Source organism: Heterocephalus glaber, unplaced genomic scaffold (assembly GCF_053883595.1).
Source record: "Heterocephalus glaber isolate CG9 unplaced genomic scaffold, H.glaber_assembly_v1.0 deba00001571, whole genome shotgun sequence".
Taxonomy (NCBI): Eukaryota; Metazoa; Chordata; class Mammalia; order Rodentia; family Bathyergidae; genus Heterocephalus; species Heterocephalus glaber.
Window position 1 is genome coordinate 2351212 of NW_028258356.1, and position 24789 is coordinate 2376000.

At 38.0% G+C, this 24789-nt stretch overlaps 1 protein-coding gene across 4 annotated transcripts in view; it reads right to left on the reverse strand.

Annotated features, from left to right (window-relative positions):
• Positions 1-24789, reverse strand: part of Ptprr (protein tyrosine phosphatase receptor type R) — a 281279-nt gene that overhangs the window by 79706 nt on the left and 176784 nt on the right. For all 4 annotated transcript variants that reach the window (XM_087192424.1, XM_004845043.3, XM_004845044.4 and 1 more), the window contains one exon: positions 21257-21525. In XM_087192424.1, coding sequence (XP_087048550.1) covers positions 21257-21525 — 269 coding nt within the window. The remainder of the gene's footprint in view (positions 1-21256; positions 21526-24789) is intronic.

Here is a 24789-nt window from a genome sequence, read left to right on the forward strand (position 1 = left end):
AAAACTAACATACATAGTCCTTACCCCAAAGACCTTACAATTTAGTATACTAATTTGCACAGTTTAGTATTTTATGAGGAATAATAATGGTTTAGAAAAAAACACGTGGAGGTCAAATAATCATATTTAAGACATGTCTCAATTATTTTACTTATTATTATTTTGAAGATCTTGACATTCTAATGTCATTGAGTTTTGTGATACCATGAGGGCATAAAAATATTGAGTGATATATAACAACTAAAAATAATATTTCCAGAGACTGTTATTGACAATACACAAAAGATTTTTTGAGACAGCCTTCTCAACCTTCACTGGAATCACTTTATGATGTAAAACCATGCTTGGAAATTGCTGCCTCAGTATTTACTTTTTTGTCATACTGTTGTTTCAGTGTGCCCTCTACAGGTCACGTGTGGAAGAATTACTTAAATTGAAAATTAGGAGTCTGGACCATCATTTCTTAAATATTAACTAAGCATGTTTTTCATTCTTTCACTGCTCTCAAGGATTTTACATTTAAATAAAAAGTATCACTCTGATAGTATCTCTGTACACACACTTCTAAAATATCCATCCAATAGACTTTTGCATTGTTTGCTCCAGTAACAAAATACAGTACTTAAGATCTGTCCTCCCTATACCTCATACATTCATAGTGGTTTATCATTTACTCTCTCTAATTCTCATTCATTTAACAGGAAGTAAATTTGCAGCACAGAAACTGTTCCATTGTCGATATGTTTTTCAATTAATTTCTGCCCTCAGTACTTTTAACTCTTCATGAATTATGAGAGTAGAGTGGGCAATAATACATTGTTAGAGTTGAGAGAATGCACTTCAAAATCAAACTTAAGAATTACAGTAAAGTCTTCTACAGAACAGTGATGGCAAATCAGGCCATCATCACAGTGGTCAAAATGATAAAGATTACCTGGTAAAGAAGTGGGGTAGAAGGAAATTTCCCCTGCAAAACTTTTGTGATTAATTTATAAAAGATTATTGGAACTTTAATAGATGGGAAAGTAAAGATAAAGATCATTGGCCCATACAAAGTCTATAGAATGTTGGAAGATGAGGACTTCATGTCTCACCTGGTGAAACCTCCATTCTCCTAATCTGAGACCTCTCTAGAGTTCTTCTTTACAAATATAGTCTTTTATCTATGTGATTTTCCTTGTCTGAGTGTCTTGATGAATATCTGTGTGGTGAAAACAGGTTCAAGATAGTGTCTTTTGAATTCTTTAAGACTTATTATACCTTAGACAAATACAGAGAGGCCACGTGGACCTTAAAAACCCATTGGTCACAGAAAGTGCCTGGAGAATTTAGGCACCTGAGAATGAGGTGACCAGTGAGAGTTTCCCCCAGTCCTCAGGCTTTCTAACACAGCATATTTCAAGCTGAAAGAGGTGAGTAACAAGGGTAACTCTGGTGAGTATGGGGAATGTATCATTCAGGCAATATACAAAGAGTGAATAATAGTAGCCTTATTCATGAGAGTACAGCCACGGCGTGAAGAGCCTCTACTGTGAGTGTAGAACTAGGAAAAGGAAAATGAAGACATGGGCTGGGAGGGCTCCCCTCTCTCCATGCGCATGTGCGTGTGCGTGTGAGTGTGTGTGTGCGTGTACATGCAAAAGCATTTGAGGGATCAAGGAAGGTGGTGCAGAGTTAGTCAATTCCAAGAGGTTTTCAAAATACGGAGGAGAAGAAGGACATTTAAGATTTAAGGAGAGAATACTGATTTGGAAAAGCTACATTGGTTAATGAGAAAGAAAGCTGAAGGGAAAGGAGATTTTTGCATACTGCTGAGGGTCCGTCAGAGATCAGAGTGACCTAGGATCCTCATCTGAGATGCATTCTTCCAGGTGAAGTAAGCCTTTGCCACACTTTTAGTGCATTCAAGCCCATATATCCTTTGGAATGTGATGATTTTTGCTCTCTCTATTGATTAAAGTGGGTTTAAAATTCCAACTTGTTGCTTAGGGTCCTTATTCTACCCAAGGATTCTATTAGGAAAAGAATACTCCTCAGAATTAGGGGCTTAGTAGCAATATTGCTAATATAGGAGCCATAACAGCAAATAAAAGATAACTAGAATGAAAGTAATTATTCATAAAAACATATTCAGAGCAAGGGATTGTTTTTTTTTTTTTTACAAACTCTCCTTACAGTTCTGAGGGGCAGGGATGATATTTTGCAGGACATGCAGGGAGAGCAGCACTAGGACTGTCCATTCATGGCAGCTAATGAAGAGCGACCACCTGCCAATGCCAAGGATTCTGTCTGTGGGGAAAGGGAGATGAGGGGATTGGCTATATTTTTACAAGAAGTATTTCTTACTATGCAACTAATCTAATGCTAAAGAATTTGTTGCTTTTTTCATATGGAAGTCTAACAAATATTTAGGGAGTATGTTATATGTGTCACACACTGTACTATAGATACCAACATGTGGGAACATCAAGATCTGGAAGGAAAATGAGGGATATGGACCTTAAACCAGGCAGAATAGGAAGGGCTTAGAAAAGGGAAGAATCAGCAAAGCTGGTATTTAAAATTCCGTTTGGGCAAGGGGCTCTTAAAAAATGGATTTACACATTACAAAATATTATTAGGCAGTAATCATTTTATTTGACACATTTAAAAATCACTTGTGGATTCAATGAAAAAGGGAATGTCAAGCATATCGAGAAAGCATATTATATTTGAAAATGTACACACCAATCTGTCATTTCTCAAGTGACAGCTCTTTCACTATTACATTAAGACCCGATTTTTAAAAAAATATGCCTTCCAAAAGAGATTATTCCTTACCTGCCAGAGAGGACACTGAAGTCATTACTTTATTATTTTTCTTTTTGTAAAAGCAAGATTCAGTTTTCTTTCCTTTAGGTGAGATTAACTAACAACTGTGTCAACATACAGTTCTCCACTAGGAGGCTCTATTTCCCTGTTCTACAATCAAGGACTTCATTTAGGCCAAATCTGAGAACATAGCACCCCTCTATGTTTAAATTACACCCAAGTAATTATGATGTATTGCTAAATGAGAATAGCACTTTAAAGTATGTAATATGCATACAAAAGAAACAATCAATTGAAAAATAACTTAATTTTGGTTGAGTTACCTATGTTAGTGTATGTGACTGTTCACTGTTCTCCTATGTAGAGGTCATGTACCAATACCTGGGAAAACTTAGTAAGAGTAGAATAGTGTTCCTGGGTAGGAAAACAATGGTCAAGCAGTCCATAAAATGCACAGTGGGATCCGGAGCCATAGCTTTATGGCACATTTCAAATAACTCCTCAGGGGCAAAATCTTGCAAGGTAAAACCTCCTGACACACTGCCTAAGATTCAGATGTGGTTTCTCAAAATAGGAAGCCAAGCTTACACTGGGAATTGTCTGTCCCTGCCCTGATTAAAATGCTTCCACAAAACAGGCCATTTCACCTAATTCTGTCAACCTGTACATCAAGATCTGGAGCGCGGTCCCTGCTCACTTTACAAAACACTGCATTTAGTAGTCTCCAAAGTGAAAGTTTAATTCCATCATGTGTAAAGAAATCAGCAAAGAGGAATCTCAAAAAATTGTACCACAATCACCTCTTCAGGACAAGGGCCAGGACAAGAACGGTGTGAAGAGTTCCCACCGTGACTGGACTTGGCCCTCACAGTGTGTGTGGGAATGGAGCCCACCTGGTAAAGCTGGCAGCCAGTATCCAGGATCAGACTGCAAGTTAGTGTGTGTGTAAGGTTGGGTGGGAATCAAAGTGCTGAGAAGCCCTTTCTGCTTGTATCTAAGGACAAGGCAGCCTGCATGATGGATGGCTTGGAGGCAGCTCCAGCAGGGACAGGATCCAGTGGGACTCCCTCCCATCATTCTGCCAGGACACCACACACAGGGGAAGGGAAGGTGGGGAGTGGAAGAGCCACTATCGTGAGGGCTAATGGAATGCTCCAGTTCCACCCTCACCAGACTTACCCAGCCACAAAAGCTCACACATTTCAGGCTGTGCTCGGGGAGAAGCTGGGTCTGTGCTTGCTGATAAGTGATGCCCACTTTTTAAGCAAAACTTCTCATTTTTAATTCTTTATAAATATATCTTGGTCCCTGTTCTACTCTTCTTGAGTTGTATCTACTGTCACTTCTTTTGTAATTGTTATATTATGTCTCATACCTTGCAATTACTTTTTAGATTACACAATTTTTTGCCTCCGTTTTAAATCCCAGGTTTTTTATTTTTATATTTTTAAAGAATAAAGAATTCTTCTACAAATTGCTTTCTAACCCTTCAGAACCTCAACTCACTCACATAAAAATGCAATTATGTCTATCTTACAAATAAAGAGGAAAGCAGCTTGATGTTTACCGTCAAAGAAGGGCTCAAGAATAACCCTCATAAGAATATAATTATAAAAAATAATAGGAAGCTAAAGTACATCACATGTACCATCTAGGAGAAGGTAGACTAGAGTGGTCATGGGCAGATTTTGTAGCCAGTCTCTTGTAGATTGGAATTTCAAACTCAGTATTTTTTTGTGATGTTACCAGGTTATTTAATCTATCTAGGTTTCTGTTAGCTCACTGGCAAGAAGGGAACAAGGGAAGGCCTTCTTGCCCAGCCTCCAGGGATGCTGTGACTATCATATGAGTTCATCTAAGCAGAGAGGTTGGCATAGGGTAGGTTAGTGTCCTATAGGTTAGGGGGCAGTGCATGCCATTCTAGTCCAACACTGTGCATAGGTAGCAGCAGGGAGGAGAGGCACTAGCATCTGCCTTATCTGCTATTTCTCCCATGCCTACTGTCTGCCACACAGAGTAAACTGCAGTGAATGATTATCCAGAGAGTTTGACCAACATAAGAACCCCTCCTCATCCTCTAAGAACATTTTTGACTTAAATGTCCTGGGTTATTGTCTCATAGCTCCCTTTCATTTGAGCTTCTTTACTATATTCATCTGCATCACCATCTTTGTCCCTTTGTCAGACTCTAGAATGGGAACAACTGGAGTAAGGAAGAAAACAGTGAGCTCCTAGAGAGGCAACAAAATGGTTATGTATCTTGAGCATTTGGAATCTCCCTCCCCAAATTTCATTTTGCTTGATTTGTATTCTGAAAACCAAGTACGAAATTTGCCAGGAAGAGCAATAATGTGAAGCTCCATAATATACCTTCTTGCTCAATATAATGATTTCTAATTTATTTTCCTCTCTATTTTCCTTGGAATGTAGGTGCGGCCTGTTCCTTTTCCCCTAAGGATGGCAATATAGTATTTCTTAGAAACATGTTTTCTGGAGCCACACTGTTTTGGTTTAGATTCTATTTATCACACTCACATTCCCAGGAATGGATTAAGTTATTTGGACAGTAACTCAAATGCTCTGAGCATTAATTCCCTTACTTGTGAGGATAAAATGAGATGACACTATAAAGGATTAGTAAGTCTTATTGAATTATTTATTTTTATTGATGTTATTTGGAATTTAAAGAGGACTGACTTGTGAATGGTTTTTGGTATGTGTTATGCCATGATCTCTCACATGCCAGGTAGAGCAAATGAGTTACACTGATAGACTGTGCTCACTGGTGCCTTGGTCCAATAGAATAAATGGTAAATGGCGATTATGTGAAGGAGGCTATGTGGCATGTATACAATGGCAGGGAAAGATCAAAGGAAACTGGAGTATCAGCTGAGCTCTGCTGTAACCAGTGTGGTAACCTTTGGCAAACATAGTGAGGCTGTTGGTGGCTCATCCAGATCACCTTCACCAGGCTGCTGCCCTGTCTTCTCTTCCCCACTGCAGGGAGCATTGGCTGTTTTGGGAGCCCAGATGCTACTTCTCTGGAGACTCATCCTCAGCTATGGGAGTTGCCTGGTTCAGAGGTGCCTAGACAGTTATGTCTCTACCACCTCCTGGTGGTTCCAAGTTGATAGTCTGCTGGCATGAGCACAGATGTCCAGGCCCATCTCCTTCCAGGTAGGACAACTGTCCATGAGTGCCATTCCTGCTCCAGAGCTCCCCTTGTGATCAGATTGAGAGCAGATGCAGCAGAAACCACCTCTCTGTGTTCTTTTTTCTCTTTGGCTTCCCTCACTTTCCTTAAAGACTTCTCCGGAGAGCATCCCCCAATAAATTATCTGGACAAGAATTCTTATCTCAGGCTATGCTTTTAAAAATCCTCACCTAAGACCTCAGAGAAGATTCTGGGCCTCAGTTTTATTTGCCAGAAAATGAGAGTGTTGACTCCATTTTCATTGATAGGTTTATTTAGTGAGTATAGACTTTATTTTCCAGAGTATTTTTATGTACTTTATGCTCTGAAATTCAGTCATACTCATCAATTGTTCAAATCTCCAAAAGGGAGATTAGTGAAAGATGAAGGAAGACTTTTTAAAATTAAACATTTTTGATTCATTCATCTCCTGATGGACATTTAGGTTGCTTCCAAGATGTAGCTATTATGAGTTGTACTGCTATGAACAAGGGAATGCTTATAATCTGTAACATGATGTCTTTAACTTTTTGGGGAAGATGCCTATAAGGGAAATAGCTAAATTGAATGGAATTTCTAATTTTAGTTTTGTAAGGGATCTCCATACTGATTTCCATAGTGGTTGTACTAGTTTACACTCCCACCAAGAATGTATAAGGGTTTCCTTTTCCCCACAGCCTTGCCAGCATTTGCTATTATTTTATTCTTAATTGTAGCCATTCTTCCTGGAGTAAGGCAAAATCTCAGTGCTGTTTTAATTTGCATTTTTGTAATGGCTAGAGACTTTGAACATTTTCCCATGTATATCCATAGTTTCTCTAGTGTGGCTGGCACAAAAGGTAAATAGGGAACAAAGTGGGTGATGGATGGTGAGAGGTAGGGAAATGGATCTTTTGTAGGTGGGAGGGGGACCAAGAGGTAGAAGAAAGGAGGGGAGGAAAGGAGATTTAAACAAAAGATAATTGAAATGTGTTGTGTGCATGTGCCCACTCCCCATGAGGAATGTAATCATTGGGTGCTGCAAACACATACTTATTTTTTCAAAAAAAGAGTTAACAGATTAAAAAATTGTTTTTGAGTGTCAAAATGTATTTCCACCAGGGGGAGCAGGGGACAGAAGTTAGGACTTTTCACCTTGTCAGGAGGAAAGTGTAATAAACAAGCTTTACGTTTGGTTGTAGAACACTGAACATTTTGTTGGCAAGGGTCATCTATTCATTGCTTGTGCCATTGCAGACTTATTTCTAGCTCTGGTAGAAATCTCTCAGGCTCAACCAGGTTGCAACCTTTAAGAAAACCTCTGGACTCATGTACCCGAACATTGTATCATTTATACAGTACTTATGGACATCACGTAAATTACATTATGGCACAATTTAAGAAAAGTTGGAGAAAGTTTTACTTATTGGGTATTGGCAATGCTTGGGGGCTTGGTGGTAGAAGAAACCTCCCATTAATTCCATATTCCTGCCAGCCCACTAACTGACTACTGAAAAATTAAGTTAGGACTGAGAATTTTAACTCATTACAATGAGTAACTCTTCTTTTCTGGATAGTTTCCTAACTATCCTTGCTCAGTTTTTACTTCTAAATCAAGAGAGAAAACTGAGAGAATAATGTGAACATGCCCATTTTCCTGTTGATTTCTTTTCCATAAGTAGGCTGTTATTTTTTCTAGTTCTATACTCCAGTTTTCTAGTTCTAGATCCTGGTTGTGATTTCTTGTTTTCTGGGCATTTGGAACCCAGCCTACACACCATTTCCCCAAGAATAACAAGTGGAGGATTTGTAAAGGACAAAGGTTGGACAAGAGAGAGGGGGGAATGAGAGCTAATTATGGCCTTGTGCTGCACTAGTCACATGACACTTATCATCTGACTTAACTGTCTCAAGATCTAAGTGAAATGCATGCTATTCTTCTCATTTGAGGTGAACAGATGGTTTCCAAGTTATACACACAGTAGTTATGGGGCATTTGAATCTATTTCTCCAATTTTTGGACTCATTAAAAGGAAATGAATTTATTTGTTAGACTAGTTGAGATTAACTTCATATTGTTAATGTCCAATATATAAATACATACACATATATAAAATTATAATAAATGAGTACAATTTCACATTGGATAAAAAATTAAAATTCAACTGACAGCTAAAAATCTCTTATGACGACATATGGCAGGTTCAACTATATTAATTCAGTGAAAAAATGTTTCAACTTTCTTACTTCAAAATTACAACTGATCTAATACATATAGACTAGTGAAATGGAGTCAAAGAACAAAAACAATAATAATACTAGATTTCTTTTCTTTTCTCAAAGGGTTCATACTATTTTTTATTAGTTGTTATTTTATAGTATCCTTTGAAGTAAGGTGGATTACATATTGTTTTGTAGATTGGGAAAACTATACTATAGAGGACTTAATCTGCTGACTCACTTATTTAATAAATGTCAGAGACTCAGCTCTGTAGTTTATCATTAAGCTACTTGTTCTCACAGAAGTTTCTTTCAAAATATATGATAATTTGAAATGGGAAGAGGTCCAAAGGTGTAGGGGTGGTGGGAGGGGAAGGGGAAAGGGAAGAAGGGAAAGGAAAAATTATGAGAAAGAAAAAAATGGAAACAAAGTCTATGTAAATAGGGAAGGGTGGTGGGGGTGAAGGGTGCATAGGTAATGGGGGAAAAATAAGAACTAAGATACATCATGTTCAGGTACAAACACCCAATGATAAATGTAAATGTATTGTACACCTAAAATGTACCAATTAATATATAAATACAAAAATATGAGATCCCAAGATACAAAAGAAAACTAATTAACTTCATAATACTTTTCCAGTGTTTATTATGAACCATAATTGCAGAAACTATGGCAGACATGAGTGTCTTGTGCCATAGGATTTATCTTTAGGATTCTTACAATCTGGCTAAGAAACAGGCCAAACCACTTGAGAACCAGTTTCAGTCTTTTTGTGAATGGTTTTTAAAAATCAAATCACCACTAGATAGTGGTATATATATGAACTTAGAAGTGTTATAAATCTCTGTGGGGATGGATGAGCTACACGATCAATCAGAGGAAGTTTTATGCTGGGTTTTGGAGACTGGACATATATAGATAGAGGGAAGTAGAAGAATCAGTGAGCAAATGGGCAAATGAGGGCATGCATGCAGGACATTGAGGAAAATAGGGATGAGAACAAAGTGGATGGGATACAAGATTTATTTGGGGACTTAAAGGCAAATAGAGTTAGAATCATCAGGACCAGATAGTATAGAACCTCTCAGACTCATAAAGATGGTCTAGGCCTTGTCCTTTAGGCAAAGGGGAGCTAGGAAGGACTTTTGCACAGCAAAGTAAGATAACATAGGTACTGTTATAGAAAGGTAGACATGTAGAATATGCAGCATGAATTGAAAGAGGAAAAAGAATTAGATGCAGACAGATAAGATGAAATAAAATAATATATGTGAAATATATAATATGTTACTCCTGATATCATTTTTATAATTAGTAGATAAAACAATTCAACCATAAAGTGATGAAAAGCATGCCCAGGTGATGATCATAGAAAGATAATCAATAATCAGAGCAGTAGAGGACCAATAATCAGTAGGGTTAGATAACTAATTGGACACAGAAAAAAGAAGAGAAAGCTATTGTGTCTTTATTTTTAAGAATCTTCAATCTTCATAATTTTAAGGTATATCTTTTGTTCAGTTAAGCACATAAATTTAGTCTCTATATTTTCTTTTACCTATATTTTAATTTTAAAATTATCTTTTATTATTAATAATGTCCAGGTAATAGAGTCTTCCCATCAGGGATGAGAGAGTTGTATACCATAACCCAAAACACTTTTGGGACCATTGGATCATTTTGTAGTCTTTGTGATATTATAGTTTCATTTTTCAGTCTTTGTGATATCATAGTGTCATTTTATGCAATAAGTGAGATAATCACTCCAGGACCAAGAAGTGGCAATTTAAGCATGAGGCTGTTTAAGAGGCACTATTAAAATACAGAAGCATAAAAATTTAGGGCTTAACACTTCAGAAAAGTTTTTTGACTACATAGCACACTTGATCTTTACTATTTTATCACTCTTAAAATTCTTCACTATGTCCTGTTGGCAGGGAATTGTGGCAGAAAAATAGGAGTGAGAATAGAAGAGGAAAAGATGGTGGAATAAGCAAAGTGTTTCCCTATAGCTACTGGAAATTGACCTAAGAATTACTTATGAGTAATTCATTCATTTACTCATTTCCAAGAGCTCCTGCTTTCCAAGGATTTTATTCTATATACCAGAGATAAAGAGAGTACTAAAGCAAATATGTGTTCTCAAGAAGTTCAGAATCTATTGGCTAAGACAGATCAATAAACCAAAATTTACAATACACCCAAGAAGTCCTATAGATACTGTATGAACACAGGGTTATGGGACTAAAACAGAAGTCAGCAAAAGAGGAGTCGCTAAATCAGTGTTGGGCTGGAAGGAAAATGAAAGGAGGGGCACGGAGCCCAGGAACAGCTTCAACAGGAAACAGTGGCTGAGTTTCTCTTCCTATTCAGTCCAGCCATTCACCTTTAGACCTTCCATGTCTTCAGACTGTCATCCTGTTTGGTGTTTTATTGCTTTGGGGAAGGAATGTGAAAGTAGAAGGCGGGGAAATTTGAATCCAGTTTTGGGCTTTGGGTTCTAAGGGTCAGGCTCTTAGTGGAAGGACCTGTGTGTCTCAATGTGTGGATGTCAGATGAGGTAGAACGTGAAATAAGCAGCAGCAGGGTTTTCTGTTCATAAAGCCTGAGAAAGAGTCCATGGATTAAGGGGAGGCAGAAGTGTTAGAGTGGCTTCTTTGAGAGTACAGGTACCAGTGAGACCCTGTCCTTCATCGCTAACCCCTGGGTAAATGGGAGACCTTCAGCAAGAGAACATTGATCCTTGGTAGAGTCATGAGAAAAAGTGTCTGGATGGTGTTTCAGGGGTATGGATTCTTGGACATGCACAGAGTTTTCTTTGTCTCCATTTGTGGTAGAGCAATGAGATAATCTGTGTTTCTAAGAGTAGACTGGACATGGCCAAAAGAGGGAAAGAGAGAGGGAAAGAAGCAACTGCTAGTAACAGAGGGGCTGTATGAATAGCAATAAGGAACAACTTGGTAACAAGTGTTCTGAATGGATTGTGAGGATTGAGGATATAATGGACTTGGTAACACATGATAGTTTGGACAAATAGCACGAAAGCAGATAAAGACCCCTGCTATTTCTCTTGAGGAAGTCCCCTCAAAACTTACACACAGGCACCCCCTACTGAGGTCCTGAGTCATGCAGAAGACACCGAATCACCCCGCTGTAGACAGGCAGACACCTGGTTCCACACTACAAAGACACAGAGGACACCAGACCACCAGACCAAGGTACTGAGTCCCGCTGTTCCCTGCCCAGAGGTACGGGCTTCTGAGCCATCATCCCACTGCTCCTGGTCCAGAGGAAGGGGCTTCCTGGTCACCATCCCTCCCGCTGTTCTCAGCCCAGAGGAAAGGGCTTTTGGGCCACCTTCTGTCCCACTGCTCCTGGCCCAGAGGAAGGGGCTTCTGAGCTGCCATCCCACTGCTCCTGGTCCAGAGGAAGGGGCTTCCCAGCTACCAACCCTCCCACTGCTCCCAGCCCACAGGAAAGGGCTTTTGGGTCACCATCCCTACCACTGCTCCCAGCCCCTGTCCCACCTCACCCAGCTCAGAGGAGGTAATCCATGCAGGCACTAACAGCCCCCCGCTCCATTAGAAATGAGAAAACACATAAATAAGTCTCAAAACCAGACTTCCAGATCACCCACAGCAACCCCAAAGGGAAATGAGATGGAACACTCTGATACTCAACCACCTGGACCCACTGAACTGGCAACAAAAGGGGATCTGGAAAAAATGAAATCAGAAATAATTTCTCAGATAACAGGAGAAATTGTGCCCCTAGTGCAAGACATGATTAATAAATCTAGAGAGGAGCTGAGGAACATGATGGAATCCCAACATAAGAAACAAATGGAATCCATAAAACAGATGCAAATAGATTTCCAGGACATGAAAAACTCCATTGAAAGTCTACACAGCAGAATGAGCCAATGTGAGGACAGAATTTCAGATATAGAAGATAAGACTGCAATTAGTGACCAGGAAAAGAAAAATTGCTTCAAAATTATAATGGAACATGAGAAATCAATCCAGCATCTGCTAGATGATGCAAAGAAGAATAACATAAGACTGATTGGGCTCAATGAAGAAACAGGAGAGAGTGGAGATGACATAAAAAAATCTCTTCACAGAAATAATGGCAGAAAACTTCCCAAGCAGGGGAAAAGAGCTTGACATACAGATAAGTGAGGCATATAAGACTCCAAATAGCCTTGATCAAAAACAATCTACACATAGGCATATAATTGCTAAGATTCCAGAAACTCAACAGAAGAACAAAGTTCTACAAGCAGTCAGAGAAAAGAAACAAATCACATACAAAGGGAAGGCCATCAGAATCACAGCAGACTTCTCAACACAAATCATCAAAGCAAGAAGAGCTTGGAGTGACATATTCCTAGCCCTAAAAGGAAACAGCCTCCAACCCAGATTGATGTACCCTGCAAAACTATCTTTCAAAATGGATGGAGAAATAAGATACTTTCAAGACAAAGAGCACCTTAGGAACTTCGTGAATACCAAACCAGCACTCCCAAGAATTTTACACAATATCCTAGGAACTGACATTGAGGATCACAACCCCAGGAAGCAAAGCAGAATGAACCCATCTGGCATGACAAGAAATTAAATGTAAAGGGCGAGAACCTAACAAAAAGAAAAAGTCATGGCAATGACAAGTCAATACGTTTCAGGTATAACCATCAACGTTCATGGTCTCAATTCACCAATCAAAAGAAATGGCCTGGCAGAATGGGTCAAGAAGCAAAATCCAACAATATGCTGCATACAAGAAACACACTTAATTCAAAAGGAAACTCATAGACTGAAAGTTAAAGAGTGGAAAACAATACTCCATGTGACAGGAACCCCCAAAAAGCAGGAGTAGCTATCCTCTTTGCAGATCAAGTAGATTTCAAACCAACACTGATTAAGAGAGATGAAGAAGGACACTACATCCTTGTAAAGGGAACAATCCAAGAGGAAGAGATGACAATCATAAATATGCACCAAACACTAGTGCACCCAACTATATAAAACAAATACTAATGGACATGAAAAGCCATATATGCACTAATACAATTGTAGTGGGGGACCTCAACATCCCACTATCACAAATAGATAGATCAACTAGACTAAAAATAAGTAATGAAATACTAGAACTCAACCGAACTCTTAAACAAATGAACTTAACAGATGTTTACAGAGTCTTCCACCCCACAAAATCAGAATACACATTTTTCTCAGATGCACATGGGTCATTCTCCAAAATAGACCACATATTCACACATAGAACATGTTTAAGTAAGTGCAAAGGAATTGAAGTTATCCCCTCTATATTATCAGACCATCAGACCATAGTGCGATGAAATTGGAGATCCATAGCAAAAGAAACTAAAAAAATTTCATAAACACATGGAAATTGAACAACACACTTCTGAATAACCAATGGGTCACAGAGGAAATTAAAGAAGAAATCAGACAGTTCCTTCAATTAAATGACAATGACAATACAACATATCAGAATCTATGGGACACAATGAAAGCAGTCTTACGAGGGAAATTCATAGCAGTGAATACACATATTAGGAAAACAGAATGAGCCCAATTAAACAGCCTGATGCTGAACCTCAAGCTTCTAGAAAAAGAAGAGCAGGACAACCCCAAAGCTCATACAAGGGAGGAAATTATAAAGATCAGAGGAGAAATCAATGCAATGGAGACTAAGAGAACAATACAAAAAATCAATGAAGCCAAGAGTTGGTTCTTCGAAAGAATCAACAAAATTGACAAACCTTTAGCCAACCTTGTCAGAAAAAGGAAAGAAAAGGCCCAAATCCATGCAATTAGGAATGAAAAGGGTGAAATTACAACAGACCCAGCAGAAATCCAGAGGATCATCAATACCTATTTCCAGAACCTATATGCCAATAAGATGGACAACACAGAAGAAATGGACAGATTCCTAGATATGTATGAATTACCAAAGTTGAACAAAGAAGACCTAAAAATTCTGAACAACCCAATATCAACCAAAGAAATTGAAAATGTAATTAAAAACTTATCAACTAAGAAAAGCCCATGCCCTGATGGCTTCACTGCTGAATTCTATAAGACATTCAGAGAGGACCTGTTTCCACTACTGTTTAAACTCTTCAATGAAATTGAAAGGGAAGCAATACTCCCAAATTCATTCCTGGAAGCAAGCATCACCTTGATCCCCAAAGCAGAGAAAGACCCAACTGAAAAAGAGAACTATAGGACAATCTCACTAATGAACATAGATGAAAAAATCCTTAATAAGGTAATGGCAAACAGAATGCAGAAGATCATCAGGAAGATCATACACCCTGATCAAGTGGGAATCATCTCAGGGATGCAGGGATGTTTCAATATATGAAAATCAATCAATGTAATACACTATATCAATAGAGCCAAGGACAAAAACCATATGATTATCTCCATAGACACAGAAAAAGCATTTGACAAAATCCCTCATGCATTTATGATAAAAACCCTACAAAAAATTGGAATAGATGGTCTCTACCTCAAACTGATAGAAGCCATCTATGAAAAACCAACAACCAATATCATACTAAATGGTCAAAAACTGAAATCCTTCACACTAAAATCAGGAACAAGGCAAGGATGTTCACTATCACCACTCTTGTTCAGTATAGTTCTGGAAACATTAGCCACGGCAATTAGACAAGAGAAAGAAATAAAAGGAATAAAGATAGGAAATGAAAAAGTCAAATTGTCATTTTTTTTTTTTTTTTTTTTTGTACCGGGGATCGAACTTGGGACCTTGCGCTTGCGAGGCAGGCGCCAGAACCACTGAGCTAAATCCTCAGCCCTAAATTGTCATTTTTTGCAGATGACATGATACTCTATATAGAAGACCCCAAGAACTCCACCAAAAGTCTTCTAGACTTAATAACTAAATTCAGTCAAGTAGCTGGTTGCAAGGTCAACACACAAAAATCAATAGCTTTCCTCTACATGAACAACAGACTCACTGAGAGAGAAATAGGGTGAACAATTCCTTTTACAATAGCATCTAAAAAACTGAAATACCTAGGAATCAACCTAAAGAAAGAAATCAAAGACCTCTTCTCTGAAAACTATGGCACTCTGAAAAGAGAGATTGAAGATGATATCAGAAAATGGACAGACGTCCCCTGTTCCTGGGTAGGAAGGATTAATATAGTGAAAATGGTCATACTTCCAAAACTGCTCTATAGATTTAATGCAATTCCAATTGAGATCCCACCAGCATACTTCATAGACCTTGAAAAAATAATAAAAAAATTCATTTGGAACAAGAAGAGACCCAGAATAGCAAAAGCAATTCTAGGTAACAGAGACATGGCAGGGGGTATCACAATCCCCAACCTGCAACTCTACTACAAAGCTACTGTGATAAAAACAGCATGGTACTGGTAAAGAAACAGACTTGAGGACCAGTGTAACAGATTAGAAGATGCAGAAACAACACCAGACACACTCGGCCATCTCATCTTTGACAAAGGTGCCAAACACCCTCACTGGAGGAAAGATAGCCCCTTTAATAAATGGTGCTGGAAAAACTGGGCTTCACCTTGCCAAAGATTAAAACTAGACCTGTATCTCTCACCATGCACTAAACTAAAATCAAAATGGATTAAAGATCTAAATATTAAAATAGAAACTCTGAACCAATTGGAACAGAGGTTAGGTAGAACCCTTGAAGACATCAGTGTAGGAAAAGATTTTATGAACAAAACCTCCTTTGCCCATGAACTAGCACAAACAATCAACAAATGGGATCTCTTCTTATTAAAAGGCTTCTGCACAGCAAGAGAAACCACCAGCAGTGTGAAGAGACAACCCACAATGTGGGAAAAAATCTTCACCTGCTCTTCCTCAGACAAAGGTCTACTATCTTGAATCTATAAAGAACTTAAAAAGATCAGACCTCCCAAATATAAAGACTGAATCTGAAAATGGGCATCTGAAATGAACAGACATTTCTCAGACAAAGAAGTAGAAATAGCAAATAAATACATGAAAAAAAATATTCAACATCACTGGTCATTCGAGAGATGCAAATGAAAACGACGCTGAGATTCCACTTCACTCCAGAAAGAATGGCTGCTATTATGAAATCAACCAATAACAAATGCTGGTGGGGCTGTGGGGAAAGAGGAACCCTGCTCCACTGCTGGTGGGAGTGTGGACTGGTGCAACCACTGTGGAAATCAGTATGGAGATACCTCAAAGAACTAGGACTAGAAGTCCCATTTGACCCCGCTATTCCACTGCTGGGGATCTACCCCAAAGAATTAAAAGAATCATACCACAGTGATATATGTGCACCCATGTTCATAGCAGTGAAGTTTGTAATAGCTAAAACTTGGAAACAGCCCAAATGCCCATCAACTGGAGACTGGATAAAGAAAATGTGGTTTTTTTTTATAAAACTGAATACTACTCAGCCATAAAAAATGAGAAATTAGAGACATTTATAGCTAAGTGGATGCACATTGAGGCAATACTCTTAAGTGAAATAAATAGGACCCACATGTGTAAATACCGAATAGTTTCTCTGGTGTGAGAAACTGAAAGTGTAAATAAGGACTAAATGTATAATAGGTAATGTGAAATAGGAAGAAAAAGGGCAAAGGGGAAGGAAGTGGGAGGGCTAGGGGAAAGGATAGAAGGGAATGGGATTAATATGAGAAAATGGAAAAATAGGAACAAAATCTTTGTAAATAGGGAGGACTGGAGGGGTTGAAGGGAGGGCTGGGCAAGGGTGAAAAATAAGAACCAAGGGAGATTATGTAAAGGTGCAAATTTCCAATGATGAATGTCATTATATTGTATACCTAAAATGTACCAATTATTAGAATGAATAATCGATAATGTGAAATAAGAAGAAAAGGTCCAAAGGGGTAGGGGTACTGGGAGGGGCAGGGGAAAGGAAAGAAGGGCAAGGAAAAATGATGAGAAATGGAAAAAATGGAAATAAAGTCTTTGTAAATAGGGAAGGGTGGAGGGTGTGAAGGGAGGGCTAGGAATGGGGAAAAATAAGATCCAAGATGCATTATGTAAAGGTACAATTCCCAGTGAGAATTGTAATTGTGTTGTATACCTACAATGTACCAATAAAAGAATTCAATACAAAAAAACCCCAAAAACCTTACACACAATCTCAGGGCCACAGGAAAGAGGCGGAGAGTAAGTTTGAAAAGGGCTGAGGTAAAGTTCCTACAATTTAGGTGGAATGGGACCTAGAAAAAAGGCTTAGTTTGAGTTATAGAAAAATAAAACTATATTTCTTGTTTCCTTAATTTGTAAACCCAGATTCAGGCTCACTGTAATGGTGGTATTTTTCAAGGGCAAATAAGAGTAGAGAAAAGAAAGACAGGTTCTAGGTAAGTATGACTTCCTAGGTTGTAAAAAGTATGGCATAATACCTGGAAAAATGTCCAAGTAGCAGGACGGTTGTGGGTGAGTGCTTAACAGGAAATAGGAGTATAGAAAGGGTGGGAAAGTTCATATCACAAAAGATTTCATGTGCCACACAGAGCAATTATAATGATACCTTGGTTCACAAACTTAATTTTTTCCACAAATCTGGAAAAGATGGCCACATTCATGTTTATGTGGGAAAGATGGCCACAGCCGTGTTTGTCACCCAATGCAAAGTTTGCAAACAAAAACAAAATTTTGCCATATGCTTCTGTTTACAAACTAAATTGTGCTCAAACAAAAGTGTTTGAGTACTGAGGCAGCACTGTATCAGTGTCGTTCAGAAAGAAATGTGGAAACACTGAGGAATCACAAAATAGAAGAACATTCAAATATAATTTAGAAAACCACTGCTTGAGATGTCTGCAGAATGGAATGAGAAGGAAAAACATTGAGGCAGAAGGATCAGTGGAAGGCTGATTAGGAAAAACAAGAGAGCCTTTGTTCTCAGTGAGGTCGGGTTTGTACAGAAGGCAACATTCAGAGAAAAGTGCCAGGTCTTCACAATTTTGGCTCTACTAAGAGACAGAGAATAAAGAAAGAGGAAGAGTTGAAGATATTACAGTGTTTCTGGGAATCAGAATAAAAAAAGAAGACAAATGATTTGACGAGGAATATTTTGAGGTTTATTTAGGAATGTTTTAAATTGGTTGTATTTAAGAGATAAGGTGGAGATGTCCAGAGCAGAGAAGGAACATAGGTCCAAACCTCTACAGTGAGGTATATTTGAGCTGTGGTACTTCCTCAGTGTTACAGCTTGTATCTAGATGTCCCCCAAAGCCTTATGTGGTCATAGGTGGAGCTTTTCAGAGGTGACTGCATCTAGAGTGTGTGACATTGGGATTAAGGATGTGACACTGGGGTTGATTCATGGTGCAATGCTACATTAAGGGTCCCCATCCTGGGTGTGAGTGCTGGATAGAATATAAGGGACAGAAAGAGGGCTGCTGTGGTCTCTTGCTGCTTTGCTTCTTCACTACTTCACTGCTTTGCTGCCTTTGTCCCACCTTAAACTGTTTCTCCTCTGCAATCTCCCTCCACCATGCCACCCTGCTTCGTAGCCAGCCAGCTATGAACTGGAACCTATGCAATCTGTGAGCTAAATAAACTTTTCCTCCTTTAAATTTGGTTTTCTGGTATTTTGTCTCAGTAATGAGAAAAAGTACCTAAGACACTCAGGAATCATCTGCTCAATAATAGATGAAAAGTGCTGTGGTTGGATTCCCAGGAAGCAGGGAAGCAGGATAAAACTCTGGGAAAGCAAGAAGAAAGATATCTGCATAGGAGGCTAAAGTCAGCCAATGAAGAAGCAGGAAAATGATGTCTTGAAGGTCAAAGGAGGAGAGATGTTAAAAGAGGGTATGGGCATTAGTGCTAGATGGGAAAAGAAATGCAGCATGTGGTTTGAGTTGGGTAGGTGGACCCACTCACAACTTAGTAAGAGCACATGAAAGGAATAGGATGGAAGATTGAAAATCACTGGGGCAACAAATACACTCTGTTGTTTCAAGATGCTTATTTGAAAATGGAAATGGAGAAAAGAATTAAGGAGATTTCTTTAACAGAAAAAAGAAATTGTTTCTAGGCTGAGGGAATAGCACTAGCAAAGAGACTAAAGTTGAAAATAGAGGAGAAAAATTGTTGAAAAAAGTTCTTGGGTTGAGAAGGCATTCCTTCTGCAGCTCTATGGAGAGAAGAAAAGCTTTCTGCTGCTCTGAGGTGGGAAGGAAGTGGGAGGTAGTCAGTGGGGACTCAGGGAAATTTGTAGATCAGGGGACAGGGAAGCCATTACACACTGAGTAGATACTTTGCTAGAGTCCCTGTGTGAATGACAAAGATGAGTAAAACAACATCTCTGTGTTCCCCTTTCTCAAACATTCACTTAAATTAAATGAATACAGGGATATTTAATCTTATGACCCTTGAAATTTATACATACCCAGGAGTGGTTTACAGGTTACCGGGAATACCTATTCCCCTAGACAATTTTATGCTGACCTTGCTTAGAATTGGTGGTACATGGTAATATTTGAACTTGTCTGACTTTTAGTCAGTTTATTACGATCTTTAAATGTTCTATAGATAACACATCCCCTATTACCTGCCTCTGTGCAGACCCTTCCTGCTACTCTGCTCTTCATTTGCCACTGATCTCTGACTCCCTCAAGGTTTCTCTTTGAAGCAAAAATAAATTCCCAAGACTGAAAGCATCGAGGGGAAGCTAAGAAGTCAATTTTATCCCCTCATTTTTTAGAAGAAGGGAGTAAAAACTATATGAGTGACTTATTTTTGCATGTGAGGCCATCCAATCCAAGCAAGGCAAAGCAGGGTCTCAGGCCCAGTTCTTATGACTCCCAGTTAGCCTCAGGAGAAAGGTTTATCTTGTCTCCCTTTTCAGATTGAATCAACAAGAGCAACTTCGTGGTATCCAAGAAAAAAAAAGTCACATGGAAGTCCATGTGAGTCCATCAGGAAACCAATAAGTAATTTGAAGAGGAGGCAGGAAGAATGATTTGGTTGTTTTGTTTTCCCTCTGGTGTAATGTCAAAGCATTTGCCCATTAAGGACATTTAGAGATCACCGCAACCAGTCTTTGTCTTCACATCATTCATTGTTCATTGGCAATGATTTTAGTGAATTTCATATGACCAATTTTGTCTTTTGCAGTTCTTAAAGCATCAAATCATATGGCTATTTCTATCAGGCATTATGACACATCATTGGAAATAGAATCAAAATGTATATGTGTGATCTAAAAAAACCCAAGGAACAAAAAACAATGAAAGGAAATGGAAACATAGGGAAAATACAGTATGTACCTTAAAGCTTTCTTAATCACTCTACTACCCTGATGTACAATGTTGGAGATGATATAAGCAATATTTTAAATATAAAAATAAAACTTATTTTAAGAAACAGCATGGAAAACTTCATTTTACATTTTTGGAAAGCAAAAAATTAGCCTCATCAAGAATTTTCATTTTTTACATTGGACTTCATTTAAGTGGAAATTTATCAGTACAAAGTACATCACATGAATAAGTATATCTGAGTGGTAGGTAAGGTAACAAAAATTTCATAGATCTCAATATTTAATGTTTCTGTGGTCAAAGGAAACAGAGAGAAAACTTAAAAAATTTGTAATACAGACTCCTGCATTACCTCAAACAACGTAGACTTTAGCAAGAAGCACTCTGTATTTATCCCTAGCACCTCTACACCAGAGTTTAAGGACAATTAAAAAGATAACATATTTAAACAGCTAGTGACCTTAAATAAGCATTCAATAAATATGATAGAAACTGTCCTATAGTTGAAGATAGAATTTGTTTAGGTCTACACCAGTTTAACAGAATTGGATATATTTTAAGACTTCCTCTAACACAGACACTTTTGGGAGATAAGCAACACTTACCTCCTGGTCCACGTTTGGTAGTGAACAATTCTACTCAGTTATATCAATCATTTCTAGTTCCATCCTTCTTAATTGATGAATACTCTTTAAATAAAATGTAACTTATAGGTGGAAACATGAAAAGCTCTTACCTCTCCTGAAGTCCTATGGGCTTCATTTTGAAAGGAGAAGGACAGACAGAGGTAGAGGTGGTAGCTTTGATCTCAGGAGTGCATCGGCCTTGAGGGTCTACAACAACGTTCAGCACCTTGGGCACTTGATCAGGCTGGACCATACTGTGGCCTGTCTTTGCCTCAGGCTGTGCTGGCTGTAGGATGATGGGTGACAGGTGGATCTCCTGGTTTTTCTCTTTGTCTTGTCTCAAAGAAAGCTGAAGCCTTTCTTTTAGTCTGTAAAGAATCTAAAAAAATGAGATATAAAGAGATCCTATCATGTTTTCACCCATCAAACAGCAGAGTGTGATCTCCTCTATCCTAACCTACAAGACAAATCGAAATAAAAGCTTACTGATAAAGTAAGCACAACGTGCTAGGATGATTTCTTGGTTTTATGGTACTGAAGCTTTTTCTCAAAAGGATATACTTGGTATTTCTAGTTATGCTGCTCATACATTTCAAATATTTATGTACATGAATCACATCCTCAAAGATACATTAAAAAACAAATCTGGCCAATTCTGTAAAATGTCAGATCTCAATTTGTTACATGGAAGTTTTTTGAAACAGTAAGTTTAGAGAATGAATAGTCAGAAAACATGGGTCTGTGATTTTTATAGATACAGAGAACTGCCTCCAATACAGCAAGGAAGAAAGAAGTATTCAAAAATATTTAAAAAGTAGCTATGCTATAAACCTTAATTTTCTATCTTGGTAAACACCTACATTAGTCATCTATTCACCTCAGTACCTGATAAATACTTGACAAATAACTTTACAGAATCTATTGAAGAATAATTTGAATAACCAGAATGGTCTTCCTTACCTCTTTCCCCTCTTAATTTTTAATGTAAATAGGAAAAAACAAAAGTATCACTTTTCTGTATTCTCAGAGATCTTTCTGGAATGACTAATTCAAGTCAGAATTGTTAAAATGATCACTTTTGAACTTTTAAAAGAATTGGACTGCTTTTTCTGGAACATTCCATAAGACAAATTGTGAGGTGAGTAATGTTTATCGTTCATGTCTACAGGCCTCTCTTTTTATTGGATGTTCCTTCTTCTTTTAATGTTGACTCTTTTACAATTCCTACAAAAACTAGATGTCCTCATGTTTCATCTCTCAGGAAGTGACTCAATAGGTTAACTCATGAAAGTGTGACAACTCTTTACCTGAGATTATCCAAAAGTGTACAGGACCAATGATATCTGCATCTTAAAACACCTTAAGCCAATTGAACTCCTTGTTTAATCTGTTAGCAAAATGAGGATTATTTTAGGATGAGAGGGCTTTTTTAGAAGTTTACAATTACATTTACTCTAATTAATCACTCTCTCTACCCCCATTCACAAGATGTGCATATACTTTGCAAGTAATAATGGAATTGACAATGAAGAAAGTGTCATCTGTCGTATGTAGGGCAAATTTGGGAGACTGTCAGAAATGTAGAGTGAGATAATAGAGATATGAAGATGTAAACAAGAGAAAATATAGGAGGGTGTGAAGCCACAAGAGATGCTGTAAATGGTCAATTAAAATAAATTTAAAAAAAACCAAGTCACTCAAAGCTATCTTTCTGTAGCCATGCTAGGTCATAGATTGTGAAAGTTACAAGGTGCTCCCCAAATGCTTTGCCCTCTAATCTCTTTTTTGTTCTTTGGTACCCGGGATCAAAGGTGGGACCTTGAGCTTGTGAAGCAGGGAGCAAGCATCCTGCTGAGAAAAATCCCTGGCCCCTCGCCCTCTATTCTTATGGAATTAAAAAATATGTAACAAAAACGGTTATTAGATTTACCCCTCCCCCAAACTACATACATTAGTTGGAAGAAGAGTGATTTTGAGAATATGGAGAAGAAAAAACAAAAGAAGTCTATTAGTAAGCAAAAAGTCTTCTATATAATTACAAATAAGTATAAAACATGTTGTAGTCCAAAGTCCTTTGCCACTCATAAACTTACGTTTTTAATGAGAAACCTTTGCCACATATTTTCAATGAGTAATCTATTTCATCTCTGGTTAGAGGTCAACTTTTCAACTTAGTGTAGTATGTGTACAAACTAGTTCCTACATTTTTAATTAGGGAAATGCAGAACCTGGAGAATGTATAATATGAGTAAGGCACTGTTTAAAAATACTCAAGAGATTAAGCTGTCTGGAAAAATGTGGAAAAAATCAATGAGATTGCTGCTTGGCAATATAGTAGTTGTCATGGAATTAAGCTATAAGGCAATGATTTGCAACTGGAAGGGATTTTAGCAATGTCTTGGGACATTTGGGACATTTGGCAATCTCTGGAGATGTTTTTGGTTGTCATATTTGTGTGGGGAGGGAGAAATAGAAGAGGAGCTACTGACATCTAGTGCACAGTCTATCTAGTGAGTTTCTAAAACCCTATAAAGCACAGGAAAGCCTACCCTTCCCCCTGCCGACAGTGTAGTCAGTCCTGAAATGTCAATAGTGATGCTGCTGAGAAGCCCTGGTGTAAGGGATCTTAAAAGTCATCTACTGTAACCTCTTCTTTTCACATTCAAGTGCAGAGCACATGGATGATCTACGAAAGATTGGAAATACAAGCTACAATACAGGTCTTCTGATTTCCAGGCATCTGATTATTCAAGCATGTACTGTTTCTTCTAAATCTCTACATCCCAGCTTCTTTCCCAAAACCTCTGGAAAAGTGAGTCCAAGATTTTGCTCTGTACAGGTTGAAGTCTGGAGTGTAATTTACATATATATATATATTTTTTTCTATGTGAATACACTTTGTTTTAAAACTCAACCTAAAATGTTGCCATAGCAAGGGCAAGTTAAAGTTTTTCTTTCATCTTTTAGAGTTTGTGTTTGAATCTTGGGGTGCTTTGAAGTCACCTGATCACTTGAAACATGGAAAAGAGAAAGGATTGTTGAATGAGAGGAGCTGTGAAAATCAAACTATAGCAAGAAAAAAAGAATCAAAAGCATTAATGAGAATCCAAGGAACACAAAAATGGGATAAGGCAGAAGAAATCCTTTAAATTATTTTGCAGCTTATAATTTTAATTTTAAAATACTATAAGTAACACAAAATATTCTGTTCAGATTGGAATATGTTCTAATTTTTATTTTTATTTATTTTATTTTATTTTTTGGTACCAGGGATCGAATTTGGATCCTTGCACTTGCACAGCAGGCGGCGGAACCACTGAGCTAAATCCCTGGCCCTGTTCTAATTTTTAAATGATGTAACCAACCAATAGCATGCAGCATTTGTTCTTCACAGTTAGGTTTGAAAGAGCTTCTTTCATTCATTCTTTTAATTTAATAATCATGAGTTAGTTCTTACATGAATCAATACATTCCAGAAACAAGATGTTATGCAAAAGTAGCAAACAAATCTGTCTGATAGAAACTGAAGGCAAAGCTGTGTAAAAATTATGTCCAGTACAGAGTACTAAGTGCAAACATAGAGGTGTGCCCATAGCACACAGGTATGATGTGGCACACCTTTATCAGTTTTGTAGGGGTGGAG